The 19,584-nt window shown below is 46.2% G+C and overlaps 1 protein-coding gene across 2 annotated transcripts in view; it reads left to right on the plus strand.

The window, feature by feature from the left end:
- SVEP1 (sushi, von Willebrand factor type A, EGF and pentraxin domain containing 1) overlaps window positions 1–19,584 on the plus strand; it is a 293,083-nt gene that overhangs the window by 109,125 nt on the left and 164,374 nt on the right. For both annotated transcript variants that reach the window (XM_066604385.1, XM_066604384.1), the window contains exons 12-16: window positions 1,309–1,503; window positions 1,602–1,723; window positions 3,256–3,364; window positions 3,830–4,018; window positions 13,985–14,218. In XM_066604385.1, the coding sequence (XP_066460482.1) occupies window positions 1,309–1,503; window positions 1,602–1,723; window positions 3,256–3,364; window positions 3,830–4,018; window positions 13,985–14,218 (849 nt within the window). The remainder of the gene's footprint in view (window positions 1–1,308; window positions 1,504–1,601; window positions 1,724–3,255; window positions 3,365–3,829; window positions 4,019–13,984; window positions 14,219–19,584) is intronic.

Genomic DNA, 19,584 nt, shown 5'->3' on the forward strand with positions numbered 1-19,584 from the left:
GTGAGATATCCATGTATGGACATCTTCACTTAACTTGCGGACTTTCAGAACACTATGTAATTCTTGTTTGGGTTTGGCTCGACGCGTTTCCCTATGTTATCTAGTAGTTCCTATTTGCACTAATAAGAAATCGAATTTGAAATGGAGTACTTCTAATGAAATGGGTCAAAATGTGTAAAAAATAAAATAACATTTGGCTATAGAAAGTTGACTTGGTTTGGTCAAGGATCAACTTCTTTTCTCCTTGTCAAGTGTTTGTTAAGCTTAAAGTCATGAATATTTTCCCACCCTCTTTCTTATTGTCCTACTTACATATACACGAAGAACCATAGAAAATTCCATAGCTTATTAAATTGTGTTAAAATATACTTGGGGGAATTAATAATAATTCAAAAAATTTTTTAGAATTGCTGTGAGATTTCACATATATTTTTTTCCCAATACTTGAGCTGAAAAGTCATGCGGAAGAGGCCTGAGAACTAGATATACTGTATATACTCGAGTATAAGCCTAGTTTTTCAGCACATTTTTTTGTGCTGAAAAAGCCTCCCTCAGCTTATACTCGAGTCAGGCAAAGCTTAAAAAAAACCCTCCATATTCCTCTCCAAGCCGGCGTCTATGTCTCCGGCGGGTGTGCGGCAGGCTGCGTGAATTCTCTCCGCTGTCATCCCCCGCCATTCTCTTTGCTCATCTCTGTCATCCCCCGCCGTCAGCGCGGTGTAAGTAAGAGCTGTGATTGAATCGAGCGTCAGCCAATCACAGCCGGCGCTTGATCATTCACAGCCAATCAAGCTACTTTAGAATTCTCTCCGCTGTCATCTCCCTGCTCGGCTTTCAAATCCCCTGCCGTCAGTGCTGTGTAAGTAAGCACTGTGATTGGATCGAGTGCCAGCTGTGATTGGCTGGCGCTCAATCCAATCACAGCGCTTACTTACACAGCACTGACAGAGCCAAGCAGAGTGGACGGTGGGGGTTGACAGCGGGGAGAATTCAAGCAGCTTGTCGCACAGACACAGACGCTGGCTGGGAGGTGAGTATGGAGGTTTTTTTTCTTACCTAGTATATGCTCGTGTATAGCTCGGCTTATACTCGAGTCAATAAGTTTTCCCAGTTTTCTGTGGTGAAACTTATTGTCTCGGCTTATACTCTGGTTGGCTAATACTCGAGTATATACGGTAATTCTCCAGCCACTGATGGACTAATACTTTCCACACTTATTAAGTACATTAACGACTGTTAAAATATCATAAAACTAACTGAAATGAACCAACATGACATTGTGTCCTACTCATACTTTCCTACTCGTAGGCTCACCATGTGAGATTCCATCAAAGCCTCAAAACGGTGAATTTGTCTGCTCCAAGGACATAGATGGCGTAAACTGTACCATACAGTGTAAAGAGGGCTTTGAAGTAGCAGAAGGCTCTGCTCAGAACTTCTACTGTACTTTTAAAGATGGTTTATGGAAGCCACCACAAACCGCAGACTGGCCTGACTGCTCTGGTAAGCACCATTAAATGATGAAGTTGTAACTAAGATGGCTACTAGAGAAGATCCTGAGTTTGTTCAATTTATGATTCATTTACCCTTCCAATCTACAGTGAAACGTTTTGCTAACCATGGATTTAAGTCCTTTGAAATGCTGTACAAGGCCACACGATGTGATGACACCAACCTGCTGAAGAACTTTGCAGATGCTTTTCAAACATCTCTTGGTAAAATGGTACATAAAGATCGCTTTTTGCAATTCATTGATAAGTGGATTTCACTTTTACAGTACTTTAGTAATACCAATTAAAGATAGTCAATTTGCCACAGCACTCACAACACCTTAACTTGAAAGGAAGGATGATCTCAAATGTAAGGTGCATGCTCAACACGATCCTGGACCCTGGATCAGATGTACATCAGCCAAATGAAATAGAGAAGAGCAGCACTACAGGGAATTAAGTTAAAGCGATGTCTTTATTGTGCCCATACAACGTTTCAACCCTAAGCACAAGGGACTTTGTCAAGTCTTGACAAAGACGCTTGTGCTTAGGGTTGAAACGTTGTATGGGCACAATAAAGACATCGCTTTAACTTAATTCCCTGGAGTACTTTAGTAATACAATATCTTACTCTCACATGGAATACCTTGGAGGTACGGTAGTGTGAGCCCAGATGAAATCAACATATAGGTGTTTCCAAGTGCTACCATATAGTACAGTACAAAAAAGCTACTCGAAAACTCGAGGATGGTTTTCACTTGCTTTGGTTTCCTTGTTGGAAATCATATTCCAGATTCCTATTAATTGGTCTTGTATTCTAAACCAAAAACCTCACAAAAAATGCAAAACAGCGGAAATATATGAACATACCTAAAAGATGTTTAACTCTATAATCAACCTCCAATTTATGAAACTTTCAACTGATCGGCCTTTGATGGTACCTGGTAGTCATATGACATCAATGTCTGTTCTGAGAGAACCCCCTTAACTACTAATCACATAATAGACACCAGGTTTATACCAAACAAAAAGTTTATTATGACATATAATTAATAGAGTTCACGCAAAATGGAGACACAAAAGAATCGGGGAACCTGGAAGGGTGCAAATAGTTTCTACATTAAAAAAAAAAAAGAGCAGAAAGGATAAAACAGTTATTATTATATATAGTCATAAGACCCCTATAATCAAAACTGTTAACCCTTTCCAATCCACTGTCTGACGTCTTCCTACATTCTGATTAAAGCTTGTACAGCTCCAATGTCAGAAAACATCCGACAGGGTATTCTTACCGTCTATTGCCAGCCACTCTGCTGTCGGAGCCTGGCGCACACACATTGGCTTTAGCCAGCAGATGGCGCCATTGTATAACAGCAAAAAGAGAAAGCCTTTTAGGAAACCCTGAATCCAAAATTGGATTGGAAACGGTTAATACTGAATGAAAAAATAAGTCCTTTAGACCATATTTAGTATCCATTAGTAATGATCACAAACTCGCGTTTAATTAAAAAGTGTCTAGAGAGTCTGGAGTACAAATACAGATATTTTAATGATATCTCCTTTATCTAAATGGCTATGCCTTGTAATCTGCAGACATTCAACACCACTTTATGGTTTTAATTCACCCACTCATTTATGTGGCATTTACAACCAGAAATATATAGTACAGTGTTGTCTGCAGCTATAGTAAAAAAAAAAAAGCATATTTTGGGAACAAATTTTACCAGTTCCATGCATTGTTTAATAGACCGGTATTTGTTTCCAGGTTCCGTCCTTCTGCAGTGATGTCGATGACATTGATTGCCGGCTTGAAGATCAGTACCAGCGACAGTGCCTGGAATATAATTACGATTATGACAATGGATTTGCTATAGGTGACCAGATGGTTAACATTTAAGATTTTATTTTGTAACTCATGGTTTCTAAGTTTTAAAGCTCCTCTTCTAAATGCTATATTTTATGTAAAGAACTATTAGAATTTCAAATAACAAAAAAAAAAACAGTTCCTCACTAGAGATGAGCGAGTATACTCGCTAAGGCACATTACTCGAGCGAGTAGTGCCTTAGCCGAGTATCTCCCCGCTCATCTCTAAAGATTCGGGGGGCGGCGCGGGGAGCTGCGGGGGAGAGGGGGGAGGAACGGAGGGGAGATCTCTCTCTCCCTCTCTCCCCCCCACTCTCCCCTGCTCACCGCTGGAACTCACCTGTCACCCGCGCCGGCCCCCCGAATCTTTACAGACGAGCGTGAGGATACTCGGCTAAGGCACTACTCGCTCGAGTAATGTGCCTTAGGGAGTATACTCGCTCATCTCTATTCCTCATGTATTAAACTTTTCCAGGACCCGGTGGCTGGGGAGCTGCTAATAGATTGGATTACTCCTATGATGATGATGTTTTTGATGTAACAGAGGACGAACTAGGAGAAAAATCCACATCCGACACCGCGTCTCATCTACGTGTGAAGAGACATAAGAGGGTGAATATTCCAGCCACTGATCAGAAAGTTAAGTTTGTTTTTAATATTACAGGTAAGTACAAGAATGTTTTGGAAAAGTAAACTGAAAAGATGGAATGTAGAAATTGTTGCTTCAAACTGTGTTGATAAGGATTAGAGATGAGCGAACGTACTCGTCCGAGCTTGATACTTGTTCAAGTATTAGCGTGTTCGAGATGCTCGTTACTAGAGGCGAGCACCACGTGATGTTCGAGTTACTTTCACTTTCATCTCTGAGACGTTAGCGCGCTTTTCTGGCCAATAGAAAGACAGGGAAGGCATTACAACTTCCCCCTGCGACGTTCAAGCCCTATACCACCCCCCTGCAGTGAGTGGCTGGCGAGATCAGGTGTCACCCGAGTATATAAATCGGCCCCTCCCGCGGCTCGCCACAGATGCATTCTGACAGAGATCAGGGAAAGTGCTGCTGATGCCGGAGCTGCTATAGGGAGAGTGTTAGGAGTGATTTTAGGCTTCAAGAACCCCAACGGTCCTTCTTAGGGCCACATCTGACCGTGTGCAGTAGTGTTGAGGCTGCTTTTAGCAGTGTTGCACAATTTATTTATTTTTTGTATATCGGGCGTGCAGAGCATTGTGTCCTCAGTCTGCAGTCATTGTACAGAGTATAGGGCCAGTACTGGTGAGGCAGGGAAAGAGATATCCAGGCTATATAGGCAGTGGACTTTTAAAAAAAAATTGGGGAAAAATACTATTTTTGGGCTGCCTGTGACCGTCTTCAGTTTACTGCGTGTATGCTGGGGGTAGTAGTCCTAATTAATACGCATCTAAGCGTTACAGCAGGCTTGCGCAAAATTGTTTCCTGGGTCTGCTGTCTCTGTTACATCACCGCCGTCATCCTGCCAGAGGTAAACAGTATACATAATATTATACGCTGCCTACAGTATCTGTCTGCTGGGGGTAGTAGTCCTAATTAATACGCAGCTAAGCGTTACAGCAGGATTGCGCAAAATTGTTTCCTGGATCTGCTGTCTCTGTTACATGATCGCCGTCATCCCGCCAGAGGGAAACAGTATACATAATATTATACGCTGCCTACAGTATCTGTCTGCTGGGGATAGTAGTCCTAATTAATACGCAGCTAAGCGTTACAGCAGGCTTGCGCAAAATTGTTTCCTGGGTCTGCTGTCTCTGTTACATCACCGCCGTCATCCCGCCAGAGGGAAACAGTATACATAATATTATATGCTGCCTACAGTATCTGTCTGCTGGGGGTAGTAGCCCTAATTAATAAGCAGCTAACCGTTTCAGCAGGCTTGCGCAAAATTGTTTCCTGGGTCTGCTGTCTCTGTTACATCACCGCCATCATCCCTCCAGAGGGAAACAGTATACATAATATTATACGCTGCCTACAGTATCTGTCTGCTGGGGGTAGTAGTCCTAATTAATACGTAGCCAAGCGTTACAGCAGGCTTGCACAAAATTGTTTCCTGGATCTGCTGTCTGTTACATCAGCGCTGTCATCCCGCCAGAGGGAAACAGTATACATAATATTATATGCTGCCTACAGTATCTGTCTGCTAGGGGTAGTAGTCCTAATTAATACGCAGCTAAGCATTTCAGCAGGCTTGCGCAAAATTGTTTCCTGGGTCTGCTGTCTCTGTTACATCACCGCCGTCATCCCTCCAGAGGGAAACAGTATACATAATATTATACGCTGCCTACAGTATCTGTCTGCTGGGGGTAGTAGTCCTAATTAATACGTAGCCAAGCGTTACAGCAGGCTTGCGTAAAATTATTTCCTGGGTCTGCTGTCTCTGTTACATCACCGCCTGTCATCCCGCCAGAGGGAAACAGTATACATAATATTATACGCTGCCTACAGTATCTGTCTGCTGGGGGTAGTAGTCCTAATTAATACGCAGCTAAGCATTACAGCAGGCTTGCGCAAAATTGTTTCCTGGGTCTGCTGTCTCTGTTACATGATCGCCGTCATCCCGCCAGAGGGAAACAGTATACATAATATTATACGCTGCCTACAGTATCTGTCTGCTGTATCAGCTCAGCATTTTAAAAAAATAGAAGCAAAATACTTAAGGCCTACTACTGGCGTTTGGCCACTTGACTGCTTCTGCGCTGTGAATTCCACTAGCTCAGTCATGCGCACCTACGTCTCACTACAGGCGTGCGCAAAATTGTTTCCTGGCTCTGCTGTGCGTTCCGTAAGGGAAGTCAGCCTCCAATCACAGGCCAATAAGCGGCACATTTAATTACAGCGTTCTGTTTCTGCACTACTGGTAATACACCATGCTGAGGGGTAGGGGTAGCCCTAGAGGACGTGGACGCGGAGGCCCAAGTCAGGGTGTGGGCACAGGCCGAGCTCCTGATCCAGGTGTATCGCAGCCGACTGCTGCGGGATTAGGAGAGAGGCACGTTTCTGGCGTCCCCACATTCATCTCACAATTAATGGGTCCACGCGGTAGACCTTTATTAGAAAATGAGCAGTGTGAGCAGGTCCTGTCGTGGATGGCAGAAAGTGCATCCAGCAATCTATCGACCACCCAGAATTCTGCGCCGTCCACTGCTGCAACTCTGAATCCTCTGGCTGCTGCTCCTCCTTCCTCTCAGCCTCCTCACTCCATTACAATGACACATTCTGAGGAGCAGGCAGACTCCCAGGAACTGTTCCCGGGCCCCTGCCCAGAATGGCCAGCAATGGTTCCTCTCCCACCGGAGGAGTTTGTCGTGACCGATGCCCAACCTTTGGAAAGTTCCCGGGGTCCGGGGGATGAGGCTGGGGACTTCCGGCAACTGTCTCAAGAGCTTTCAGTGGGTGAGGAGGACGATGACGATTAGACACAGTTGTCTATCACTCAGGTAGTAGTAATTAGAGTAAGTCCGAGGGAGGAGCGCACAGAGGATTCGGAGGAAGAGCAGCAGGATGATGAGGTGACTGACCACACCTGGTTTGCTACGCCTACTGAGGACAGGTCTTCAGAGGGGGAGGCAAGTGCAGCAGCAGGGCAGGTTGGAAGAGGCAGTGCGGTGGCCAGGGGTAGAGGCAGGGCCAGACCGAATAATCCACCAACTGTTTCCCAAAGCGCACCCTCACGCCATGCCACCCTGCAGAGGCCGAGGTGCTCAAAGGTCTGGCAGTTTTTCACTGAGAGTGCAGACGACCGACGAACAGTGGTGTGCAACCTTTGTCGCGCCAAGATAAGCCGGGGAGCCACCACCACCAGCCTCACCACCACCAGCATGCGCAGACATATGATGGCCAAGCACCCCACAAGGTGGGACGAAGGCCGTTCACCGCCTCCGGTTTGCACCGCTGCCTCTCCCCCTGTGCCCCAACCTGCCACTGAGATCCAACCCCCCTCTCAGGACACAGGCACTACCGTCTCCTGGCCTGCACCCACACCCTCAACTCCGCTGACCTCGGCCCAATCCACCAATGTCTCTCAGCGCACCGTCCAGCCGTCGCTAGCGCAAGTGTTGGAGCGCAAGCGCAAGTACGCCGCCACGCACCCACACGCTCAAGCATTAAACGTGCACATAGCCAAATTTATCAGCCTGGAGATGCTGCCGTATAGGGTTGTGGAAACGGAGGCTTTCAAAGGTATGATGGTGGCCGCGGCCCCGCGCTACTCAGTTCCCAGTCGCCACTACTTTTCCCGATGTGCCGTCCCAGCCCTGCACGACCACGTCTCCCGCAACATTGTATGCGCCCTCACCAACGCGGTTACTGCCAAGGTCCACTTAACAACGGACACGTGGACAAGCACAGGCGGGCAGGGCCACTATATCTCCCTGACGGCACATTGGGTGAATTTAGTGGAGGCTGGGACAGAGTCAGAGCCTGGGACCGCTCACGTCCTACCCACCCCCAGAATTGCGGGCCCCAGCTCGGTGTTGGTATCTGCGGCGGTGTATGCTTCCTCCACTAAACCACCCTCCTCCTCCTCCTCCTCCTCCTCCTCCTACGCAACCTCTGTCTCGCAATCAAGATGTGTCAGCAGCAGCATGTCACCAGCAGTCGGTGTCGCGCGGCACGGCAGCACAGCGGTGGGCAAGCGTCAGCAGGCCGTGCTGAAACTACTCAGCTTAGGAGAGAAGAGGCACACGGCCCACAAACTGCTGCAGGATCTGACAGAGCAGACCGACCGCTGGCTTGCGCCGCTGAGCCTCCAACCGGGCATGGTCGTGTGTGACAACGGCCGTAACCTGGTGGCGGCTCTGCAGCTCGGCAGCCTCACACACGTGTCATGCCTGGCCCACGTCTTTAATTTGGTGGTTCAGCGCTTTCTGAAAAGCTACCCACGCTTGTCAGACCTGCTCGGAAAGGTGCGCCAACTCTGCGCACATTTCTGCAAGTCCCACACGGACGCTGCCACCCTGCGCACCCTGCAACATCGGTGTAATCTGCCAGTGCACCGACTGCTGTGCGACGTGCCCACACGGTGGAACTCTACGCTCCACATGTTGGCCAGGCTCTATGAGCAGCGTAGAGCTATAGTCGAATTCCAACTCCAACATGGGCGGCGCAGTGGGAGTCAGCCTCCTCAATTCTTTACAGAAGAGTGGGCCTGGTTGGCAGACATCTGCCAGGTCCTTGGAAACTTTGAGGAGTCTACCTAGATGGTGAGCGGCGATGCTGCAATCATTAGCGTCACCATTCCTCTGCTATGCCTCTTGAGAAGTTCCCTGCAAAGCATAAAGGCAGACGCTTTGCGCTCGGAAACAGAGGCGGGGGAAGACAGTATGTCGCTGGATAGTCAGAGCACCCTCCTGTCTATATCTCAGCGCGTTGAGGAGGAGGAGGAGGAGGATGAGGAGGAGGGGGAAGAGACAGCTTGGCCCACTGCTGAGGGTACCCATGCTGCTTGCCTGTCATCCTTTCAGCGTGTATGGCCTGAGGAGGAGGAGGATCCTGAAAGTGATCCTCCTAGTGAGGACAGCCATGTGTTGCGTACAGGTACCCTGGCACACATGGCTGACTTCATGTTAGGATGCCTTTCTCGTGACCCTCGCGTTACACGCATTCTGGCCACTACGGATTACTGGGTGTACACACTGCTCGACCCATGGTATAAGGAGAACCTTTCCACTCTCATACCCGAAGAGGAAAGGGGTTCGAGAGTGATGCTATACCACAGGACCCTGGCGGACAAGCTGATGGTAAAATTCCCATCCGACAGCGCTAGTGGCAGAAGGCGCAGTTCCGAGGGTCAGGTAGCAGGGGAGGCGCGGAGATCAGGCAGCATGTACAGCACAGGCAGGGGAACACTCTATAAGGCCTTTGACAGCTTTCTGGCTCCCCAGCAAGACTGTGTCACCGCTCCCCAGTCAAGGCTGAGTCGGCGGGAGCACTGTAAAAGGATGGTGAGGGAGTACGTAGTCGATCGCACGACCGTCCTCCGTGACGCCTCTGCCCCCTACAACTACTGGGTGTCGAAGCTGGACACGTGGCCTGAACTCGCGCTCTATGCCCTGGAGGTGCTTGCTTGTCCTGCGGCTAGCGTCTTGTCAGAGAGGGTGTTTAGTGCGGCTGGGGGAATCATCACGGATAAGCGTACCCGCCTGACAACCGACAGTGCCGACAGGCCTACACTAATAAAGATGAACAAAGCCTGGATTTCCCCAGACTTTTCTTCTCCACCAGCGGACAGCAGCGATACCTAAACAATACGTAGGCTGCACCAGCAGACAGCAGCGGTACCTAAACAATACGTAGGCTGCACCCGCGGATGGAAGCATCGTTCTCTATCACCATCAAAAACGGGGACCTTTTAGCTTCATCAATCTGTGTATTATATTCATCCTTCTCCTCCTGCTCCTCTTCCTGAAACCTCACGTAATCACGCCGAACGGGCAATTTTTCTTAGGCCCACAAGGCTCAGTCATATAATTTTTCTAAACAATTTTTATACGTTTCAATGCTCATTAAAGCATTGAAACTTGCACCTGAACCAATTTTATTTTAACTGGGCTGCCTCCAGGCCTAGTTACAAATTAAGCCACATTAACCAAAGCGATTAATGGGTTTCACCTGCCCTCTTGGTTGGGCATGGGCAATTTTTCTGAGGTACATTAGTACTGTTGGTACACCAATTTTTTTGGGGCCCTTGCCTACAGTGTAATCCAATTAATTTTTTGCCCACCTGCATTAAAGCTGACGTTACATCAGCTGTGCTGGGCACTGCAATGGGATATATTTATGTACCGCCGGTGGGTTCCAGGGAGCCACCCATGCTGTGGGTCCACAGGGAGTTGTAACTGCATGTGTCTACTTCTAAAGAACCCCAGTCTGACTGGGGCATGCAGTGTGGGCCGAAGCCCACCTGCATTAAACCTGACATTACCTCAGCTGTGATGGGCAATGCAATGGGATATATTTATGTACCGCCGGTGGGTTCCAGGGAGCCACCCATGCTGTCGGTCCACACGGAGTTGTAACTGCATGTGTCCACTTCTAAAGAACCCCAGTCTTACTGGGGCATGCAGTGTGGGCCGAAGCCCACCTGCATTAAACATGACATTACCTCAGCTGTGATGGGCAATGCAATGGGATATATTTATGTACCGCCGGTGGCTTCCTGGCACCCACCCATGCTGTCGGTCCACAGGGACTTCACAATAGGGAGTTGTACCTGCCTGTGTCTATGAATTAAAAACCCCGGTCAGGTTGGGGCATGCAGTGTGGGCCGAAGCCCACCTGCATTTAATGTGACGTTAGCTCTGCTGTCCAGGGCACTGCAATGGGATACATTTATGTACAGCTGGTGGGTTCCAGGGAGCCACCCATGCTGTGGGTGCACACGGAATTCCCATTGCGGAGTTGTACCTGCCTGTAACTATTTATAAAAAACCGCGGTCTGACTGGGGCATGCAGACACCTTGACAGAATGAATAGTGTGTGGCACATAGGTTCCCCATTGCTATGCCCACGTGTGCAGCTCCTGATGGAGGTGGCACAGGATTGGATTTCTCATTGCTTCTGTACAGCATTGTGGGCTATCGCCCCGCCCCTTTTAAAGAGGGTCGCTGCCTAGCCATGCCAACCCTCTGCAGTGTGTGCCTGCGGTTCCTCCTCATGGCAGACGCACTTATAAATAGACATGAGGGTGGTGTGGCATGAGGGCAGCTGAAGGCTGCGCAGGGACACTTTGGTGTGCACTGTGGACACTGGGTCGTGCGGGAGGGGGGGGGGTTGGGCAGCATGTAACCCAGGAGATGTGGCAGCGGAGTGTCATGCAGGCAGTGATTGTGCTTTGTTGGAGGTAGTGTGGTGCTTAGCTAAGGTATGCATTGCTAATGAGGGCTTTTCAGATGTAAAAATTGTTGGGAGGGGGGGGCCACTCTTGCTGCTATTGTGGCTTAATAGTGGGACCTGGGAACTTGAGATGCAGCCCAACATGTAGCCCCTCGCCTGCCCTATCCGTTGCTGTGTCGTTCCCATCACTTTCTTAAATTGCCCAGATTTTCATAAATGGAAACCTTAGCGAGCATCGGCGATATACAAAAATGCTCGGGTCGCCCATTGACTTCAATGGGGTTCGTTACTCGAAACGAACCCTCGAGCATCGCGAAAATTTCGTCCCGAGTAACGAGCACCCGAGCATTTTGGTGCTCGCTCATCTCTAATAAGGATACATGTTTTCACAATTGTTTGCTAAAATGTAGCTTTTCTGCCAGAGTCATGGAGCTCTGCAAACCTATCATTTACCTGAGTACTGCTATTTCATAGATTTCCTGCTGTCATCTGCTAGACCCAGAGATAAGGGTTGGAAGCTTAATATATACGAATGGCTTATTTTTTTATGTTTTTTTAAGCCTCAGACGTATCACTTATAAGTTCTAGTTTTGCATATTCTCCAGCCTGGGAGGAGCTTAGTTGTGTATACCTACCTGCCCACTAAAATCTCGAGTGTGATGGGTGATAAATATATAATAGACTCAATTACTAACAGTGACATGTGCAGCGTGTTGATTGCAGCCACTGTATTAACCCGTTAAGGAGCAGGGTGGTTTGGTTTTTAAGGACCGGGCAATCTTTAGGGATTGTTACGTCTTTCACAACCACGAACAGGCGAACTCAGACGGAAATGCAGAACTGCAAAAGAGACTTCATATTCAGGAACACACATAAAGCAATGACTGACAAGCGCTTAAAACACTCACCTGCATACCTGCACAGATAACCAGATGGACTACCTATAGGATGTACGAGGTATTCGTTCGTACTTTGGCCATGATACTTAAGCCCACAAGCCCACTTCAAGAGTCCTCGTTGTCTCACGGGTCCCTTCTCTAATGAGGCAACTAACCCCAGGAAAACCTGCCTGCATGTGGGGTGATTGTCCCAACAGGGAGGACTCCACGCTGGAACCTAGGGACCTACCTCATCCTAGATGATAAATTATCTACAGCAAGACAGTTCACACCACACATACGGAAACCTGCACAGACATGCAGGAACATGACAATGATGACATCAAAACAAACACTGAACATGTTTGCTCATACCTCAAGTCTGGCCACATGTACAGACACGCAGGAACATGACACTGTTCACACTGAACAAACAGACGAAAGACCAGCAGCCACAGCAGAAGAGTTGGTATATATGAGCAGCAGACCTGGGGGATTGGCTAACTGGGGAAATCCACACCCAGGATTTACAGTGTGCATATGGTGATGATTTTGGTTGGAGGTGGGTTGTTCTCAGCTCTGCTGTGACAGAGGGCATAGCATAAAATAATAAAGGAACCAATACTTACCTGTTATATCCCTCACTGCCTCACTGCTGCTATTCTAGTGGGCACTGACAGTCTTTGTTTACTTGACTGCAGTGATGTCATGCTTAAGTGACCACTGCACCCAATAATTGGTGTAAGTGGTAAGTGGTCTTGTACCATACAACGCTGAGGTCAATTATTGAATGCAGTGATCACTTGGATATACAGATACATTATCACTGCAGTCAAGTGTACAAAGACTGGCAAGGACCAATAGAGTAGTGGTGCTGGAACTCCAGGGGATTTAACAGGTAAGTATTGGTTCTGTAGTTGTTTTCCTCTATTTGCTACCTTTGATTACATTTTTAATGATCTCGTAAAACCCGTTGTATCAAGTGCTAGAAAATATCCTGTTTCCCTGAAAATAAGACATACTCTGAAAATAAGACATAACATGATTTTCCAGAATTTTTGAGGATGCAAAATGATTTTTCAGGCTTTTTGAGGATGCTTGAAATATAAGCCCTACTCCAAAATTAAGCCCTGCTAACAGTTAATTAAAAAAAGTCAATTTAAATAGTGTCCAGGCAGCTATACATGTAAAAAAGTTAAACCTTTTTGAACAAAAATTAATATAAGACACTGTCTTATTTTCGGGAAAACACGGTAACATGACTCACAAGGCCTTTGCAATGTATAAGTAAGGAACACATATTGTAAGAACACTATGTGATGGCTTAACATTAATTTTTGACTAGCGTGTTCTCTTGCAATATCAGTAAGAACTCTCTATGGCCAACATGATATGCGTAATTCTTTTGATTTTTTTTTCAAAGTAAACTGTAGAATAGCAGGGCCAGTTAAGGGGTTCTGAGGTCAGACAGATGCTTCACTGAACTTTAACAGAACTTCCTATTGAAGTGCTAAAGATTTAGAATTTTAGGAAAAAGTGAATCTAGACATATGGTTATTCAAACTTTAAGAAACGAAGATGGTGCTTCAGTGCAATCCATTCTAAGTTAATGTGCTTTTACAGATTTGTCTTGGTGTGAAGGTATCATATTTCACAGTTGTTTGGAAGGAAGAGCTATCACGTGGTATCCTGTCATATGCCAAATTACACATCTTTATGCTCAATTTCTCTTCAATTAATCTCTGTAAACATCTGCCCAAGCATTATGCGATATTGTTGTTCCCACCAACGGTCTGAAGACATCTGTCAAATGTTTAATAAACCTTCTGCACAAACATGATCAGTCCATTTTTAACATTTTTTTAATCCCTATCACAATTTTTATTTTCAGCAAGCGTACCATTGCCATCGAAAAGGAATGACACCTTAGAATCAAACAACCAAGAACGCCTACTTAAAACTTTAGAAACTATAACAAATAGGCTGAAGAGGACTCTCCGTAAAGAGCCCCTCAACTCCTTCCACTTTTCCTCAGAAATGATCATAGCTGATGGTAATTCATTGGAGGAAGGGAAAGCTATTCTCTTCTGTAGGCCAGGCTCTGTACTGAAAGGACGAATGTGCGGTGAGTTAACTGATAATGTTTAAATATGTAAACCGATGACTTATATTGTTTTGAGTTAAATAGGTTGTCTCATTATAGCCATAGAGTGTCCGAGTAAGGTTAAGTCCTCAGGTGCAAGCACCAAGTCATGACTGACTCCTAGGGTGACGTCACATCGTGACATTTTCTTGGCAGACTGTTTTTGCAGGGTGGTTTGCCATTGCCTTCCCCAGTCATCTCTTTACCCCACGGCAAGCTTGGTACTCATTTTACTGACCTCGGAAGGATGGAAGGCTGAGTCAACCTTGAGCCGGCTACCTGAACCACAAGGGAATTGAACCCACAACCCTCAGGTCATGAACGAGAGCTTAGGACTGCATTTCTGCTGCCCTAACACTCTGCGTCAAGTAAACGGTTTCAGAATGCAACTCTTGATACCTAAAGTTATATGTTATAACAGTTGAATGGATAGGCAATCCATAGCATTCTTAGTTATAATACATCTCACCATTTAACTCCGGCCTAATCCCCTCAACACATGTGCAGTACTTGATGGTAGACCAGCTGGCCATCCTACCACGTATGTGTAATAGGATCTGCTGGCTCCTGCAGCTACGCTATGGCACCATCCTTATCTTCTATTAGATGTTTTTTACTTAGCCAAAAATATTGGGACTTAGGTGGCCACTAGAGATGAGCGAGCACCAAAATGCTCGAGTGCTCGTTACTCGAGTCGAACTTTCAGTGATGCTCGAGAGTTCGTTTCGAGTAACGAACCCTATTGACGTCAATGGGCGACTCGAGCATTTTTGTATATGACTGGTGCTCCGCTAAGGTTTTCATTTGTGAAAATCTTAGCAAATCACCAAAGTCATGTAAAAACACAGAAATGGATAGGGCAGGAGAGGAGCAACATGCAGGGCTGCATTTCGGGCTCCGAGGTCTCACTATTAAGCCACAATAGTGGCTTCATGAATTCATGAATGGGTGTGAGTAAGATCTGCCTCTGATTGGTCAGGCTGTGACCAATCAGAGGCAGCTCATTCAGCAGGCGGGGATTTTAAATCCCCGGCTGCTGAATACTACGGAGAGCAGTTCAGGAGAACTGCCAGCTGGCTGCAGCTGAACTCCGTCTGCCGGGACCAGGTGAGTATATATATTTTTTTTATTTTTACACATTTCTGGATGAATTGCAGGGAAGGGCTTATATATTTAAGCCCTTCCCGAAAATTCATTGTGCGATCGCCGGCAGCCCATTGCTTTCAATGGAGCCGGCTGTATTGCCGGCTCCATTGAATTCAATGGGCTAACATCGTTCTGCCGGGACAAGGTGAGTATATTTTTTTTTTTACTTTTTACACATTTTAGGATGATTTTCAGGTAAGGGCTTATATTTTTAAGCCCTTCCCGAAAATTCATCCCGCGCTCGCCGGCAGCCCATTGCTTTCAATGGAGCCGGCTGTATTGCCGGCTCCATTGAATTCAATGGTCAGTGCTCGTTTAATCGAGACGAGCACCGCGTGGTGCTCGTCTCGAGTAACGAGCATCTCGAGCACCCTAATACTCGAACGAGCATCAAGCTCGGACGAGTATGCTCGCTCATCTCTAGTGGCCACCTACTCTGCTTAATCCTTTTCCATCCCTGCATGAGACCCACTAGACTTTATTCTGCGAGTGTCCAGAAGAAGGAACAAAGCCTCTGCGGAGACTATGCCACTTGCCATAAAAACCTGTAGTGAATGTGATTAAAGAGACTGCAGTCAGTTATTTACCTTTCAAGTAAAGTTATCTTGTTATTACAAGCATCCGGTTCCTTCTGTCATTAACCCCTTAGTGACCACCAATATGCCTCTTTATGGCGGTTGCTAATGGACTTTAAACTTAAATATACATCTTTTTAAGGCGGTGGCTTAGCTGACTACTGACAGCCAGGCTCTGGCTCTAACAGCCAGTAGCGGAGAAAATGCAGATCCTTGCAGTTTAACCCCTTGCATGCCACAATCAATAGTAACTGCAGCATGTAAGCCGATGACAAGGGGAGGAGGTTCTTTCTGTCACCCATCGGCACCCCTTCGTATGATTTCAGGGTACCAACATGGTCGCGACATACCTCCATCCTGATTTAAAAGGCTATTTGAGGTCCTGATGTGTTCTCTTTTTCACAAAAATGTGTTTAGTATATTGCGCTCGCATTTGCATAGATTTCCATGGGGTCCTCAGTGAGCAGGTAAATAGAGCAGGTCCTATCTTTTTGCGTGTGCACAAATGCGAATGCAAAAAATGTAAATGAGAATGAACTCATTGATATCAATAGGTTCTATTCTATGCACATTGGGAGTGTATATTTTCACAAAAATATATGTTCACATAAAAATTGCACAAATAGGCTTGTCTGAAGGAGCCCTTTATAATGTTTGTCGGCCTGCAGGATTGTCACATGTTTTATGTTTTGTCGAAACCCTGCAGATAACACAGTTACAAATTTCACTTGACGTAGGGCTCTTCCACACGAGCGTGTGCGCAAATGCGTACGGTTCAGCATAACCTAGCTGCACTATGAACGAGGATGATTTGTGTGTATCGAGGCATTGTAATGTACTTTTTTGCGCATGGCAGATAATAACGCCGCAATTTGAATGGATATTTAGCCTGATGAGGCCCAGATGTGTTCTTTTTTCCATGAAATTGCGCAGCGTATTGCACTTTTGCATGTGCATTAAGCACGCATTGGCACACCTCCCAGAAACCTTAATGAGGACCTTTGTGTGCAAATACACAAGAAAATAGAGCGTGTCCTCTTGTGTTGGTCAGAAACGCTATCTTTTCTCCTTAGGGAGACCATCTAGAAGGTGAGTGAAGAGACTATATGCAATATGCAAATAAGGGAGATGGAACAGTACCTCTGCAGTACCACCAGTTGGAAGGCAGCATTCCTGCAAGTCAATGTTAGACTCTTTATACAAGCCTTGTAACAATGACTGGGAATTAAAAGCCAAGTCAGAATCCATACACTGACAGCTGTTTCGGGGTCTTTCTCCTTATTAGTGTGCAGTAGGTTTCTGGTTTGGCTAGCGAGAGGCCTGCGACTTGGGTCAGGAATACTTTCTTTTTTCCTTAGGGAGAGCACCTAGAAGGCGAGTGAGTGAGCAGACTTATAAGGCCATTCATGCTCCTCTGGGTAATATGCAAATAAGGGAAATTCAACAATACTTCTTCAGCACCACCTATTGGAAGGCAGCATTCTTGCAAGTCAATGTTACACTCTTTATACAAGCCTTGTAACAATGACTGGGGATTGAAAGCCAAGCCAGAATCCATACACAGACAGCTGCCTTGTTGTGCACATGCAAAATTGGGAGATGAAAATGAACCCATTTTAATCTACTCTCCACATATTGCGCATGCAAATACATGCGCAAATATGCTCGTGTAAATGAACCCTTAGGGCGCCCACCCACTGGCGATTTGCGTTTCTCTGCGTTTTGCGTTTTTTCTCAAGTGCAATTAGAATTGAATGTACTCCCACCCACTGGCGTTTTGCGTTGCGTTGCGTGGCGTTTTTTAACATAGGAACTGTCAGTTGCATATGTGTCCTTATTTTTCTCCTAATGCACCCATGAAAGTCAATGGAAATTAATGGAAACGCTGCGAAAACGCCGCGAAAAACGCGGGAAAAACGCCGTGAAAACGCAGCGTTTTTCACGCACGGAAATCGCAAACGCCAGTGGGTGGGCGCCCTTATGTACAACAAAAAGTTGAAGGGGTGGGGCTTTCTTAAGGGGTGGGGTTTAGCATGACGCATCTACTGCTGCACACAGAGCAATGAAGGAGAGTTCCAATTGCAAACGTTTCCCTTAATGACTGAGATGGAGAATGAAGGGGTAACCGGCTGCCGGGACGCATGCAGAGGAGTTCTTCATATATGTCTCACAGTTAGAATTGCAATATTTGACAGAGTAAAACAAAAGGGAATATTAAGAGACTTCATCCTGCCTAACTGTAGCGTGATCTCCAAAGGGGGGCATGAGAGCTATAATGAAACAGGAAGCAGTGAAAACACAACATCACTAACACTTATGTATGTAATGGAGTTTTGCGGTTGCATTGCTGTGCGCTACCATCAAGGCGGAAGCAGCGGGTCTTGTAATTACATATAGCGAGGGTTCAATGTGTACAATCTGTTAACGATTTAATTAAATTTGTAAATTTGAGCTTTTGTAGAATTAAAATGTAAGTTCTAATCCCGAACCGTTTGTAAATACTTTAATAAGTCTTTGTGTTTCATATGCTGTGATTTAGACTGATATTAAGCATTATTCTTCCAGATGCCTATAAAGTTATTTCTTACTTGTAGTCCGGGAATATATCGCAGTTGCGCCAGTTTCTTAATTCTGAAAATAAAGGTATAGTGACAGTACGGCAGGGGGGGTACGCCACACATGAAGGGTTAATTATCTAACCTTTCTCATGTAACTGGGTGGTCTTGATGCTTTTTCATAGACAGTTAGGCCTCCTTCACTCGAGCGTATGCTTATTTGTGCACCTACAAGCGTAGTGTTATTGTGGACTAAACTATGCTTTTTTGCGCACCAACGGCGTATTTAACTGTACTTTGCGCCCACAAGCCATGCACATTTGCGCGTGGCAAACAAAGACGCACCGATTTAAATGGAAAATCAGTTAAATGAGTTCCAGATGTGTTCTTTTTCCAGCAGAATTATGCAGCGTATCACGCATCTCCTTGCGTTTTCCACGCATACATGCGCACCCCCGTTGACTTCTATCGGGACCTTTGGTATTTAAATGCGCATAATTATATGGAGCACGCTGCATTGTCTCTTGTGCTGCTGAAATGCACAGGAAAAATACGCACGCGTGAACGAACCCCTTGGGATCTATGGGTTCTATTCTCAGCGTATTGCGTTTGCAAATATGCCCGTGTGAAGGAGGCCGTAGGGTCCTTTTACACAGAATGACCGTCAGAAGCTTTCACACAGGAGCGAAGATCGCTCAGTGAATGGAGGCGGAGCGGGCCGGAGATCATGCTGTCCGGCTGCCTCCATTGGCAGTAAACAGGCCGTCATTCGCAGATCCTTATTTGATTTTTCTGCCTGCCCAAACTGAAGATAAGCAAGCGAGTTATTACTTGTTGTTCAGTCACTGGCAGCGAATGATTATTATTCAGATTGGCGCAATCCAGCAAGAATGTGTGCGATAATCGTTCTGTGTAAAAGTCCTTTAGTCCAATCAGTTGGGCTGAAATATATGAAGTCGAAAGCGTTGGATGTCTTCCAGTCTTGGTAAGGTCTACATGCCGCCTCGCTATAGTAGCATAAGACACTTGATGGAGTCCGTATGAATTTAAAGGAATACAGGGCTAGATTAGG

This window comes from Eleutherodactylus coqui, chromosome 5 (genome assembly GCF_035609145.1).
Source record: "Eleutherodactylus coqui strain aEleCoq1 chromosome 5, aEleCoq1.hap1, whole genome shotgun sequence".
Taxonomy (NCBI): Eukaryota; Metazoa; Chordata; class Amphibia; order Anura; family Eleutherodactylidae; genus Eleutherodactylus; species Eleutherodactylus coqui.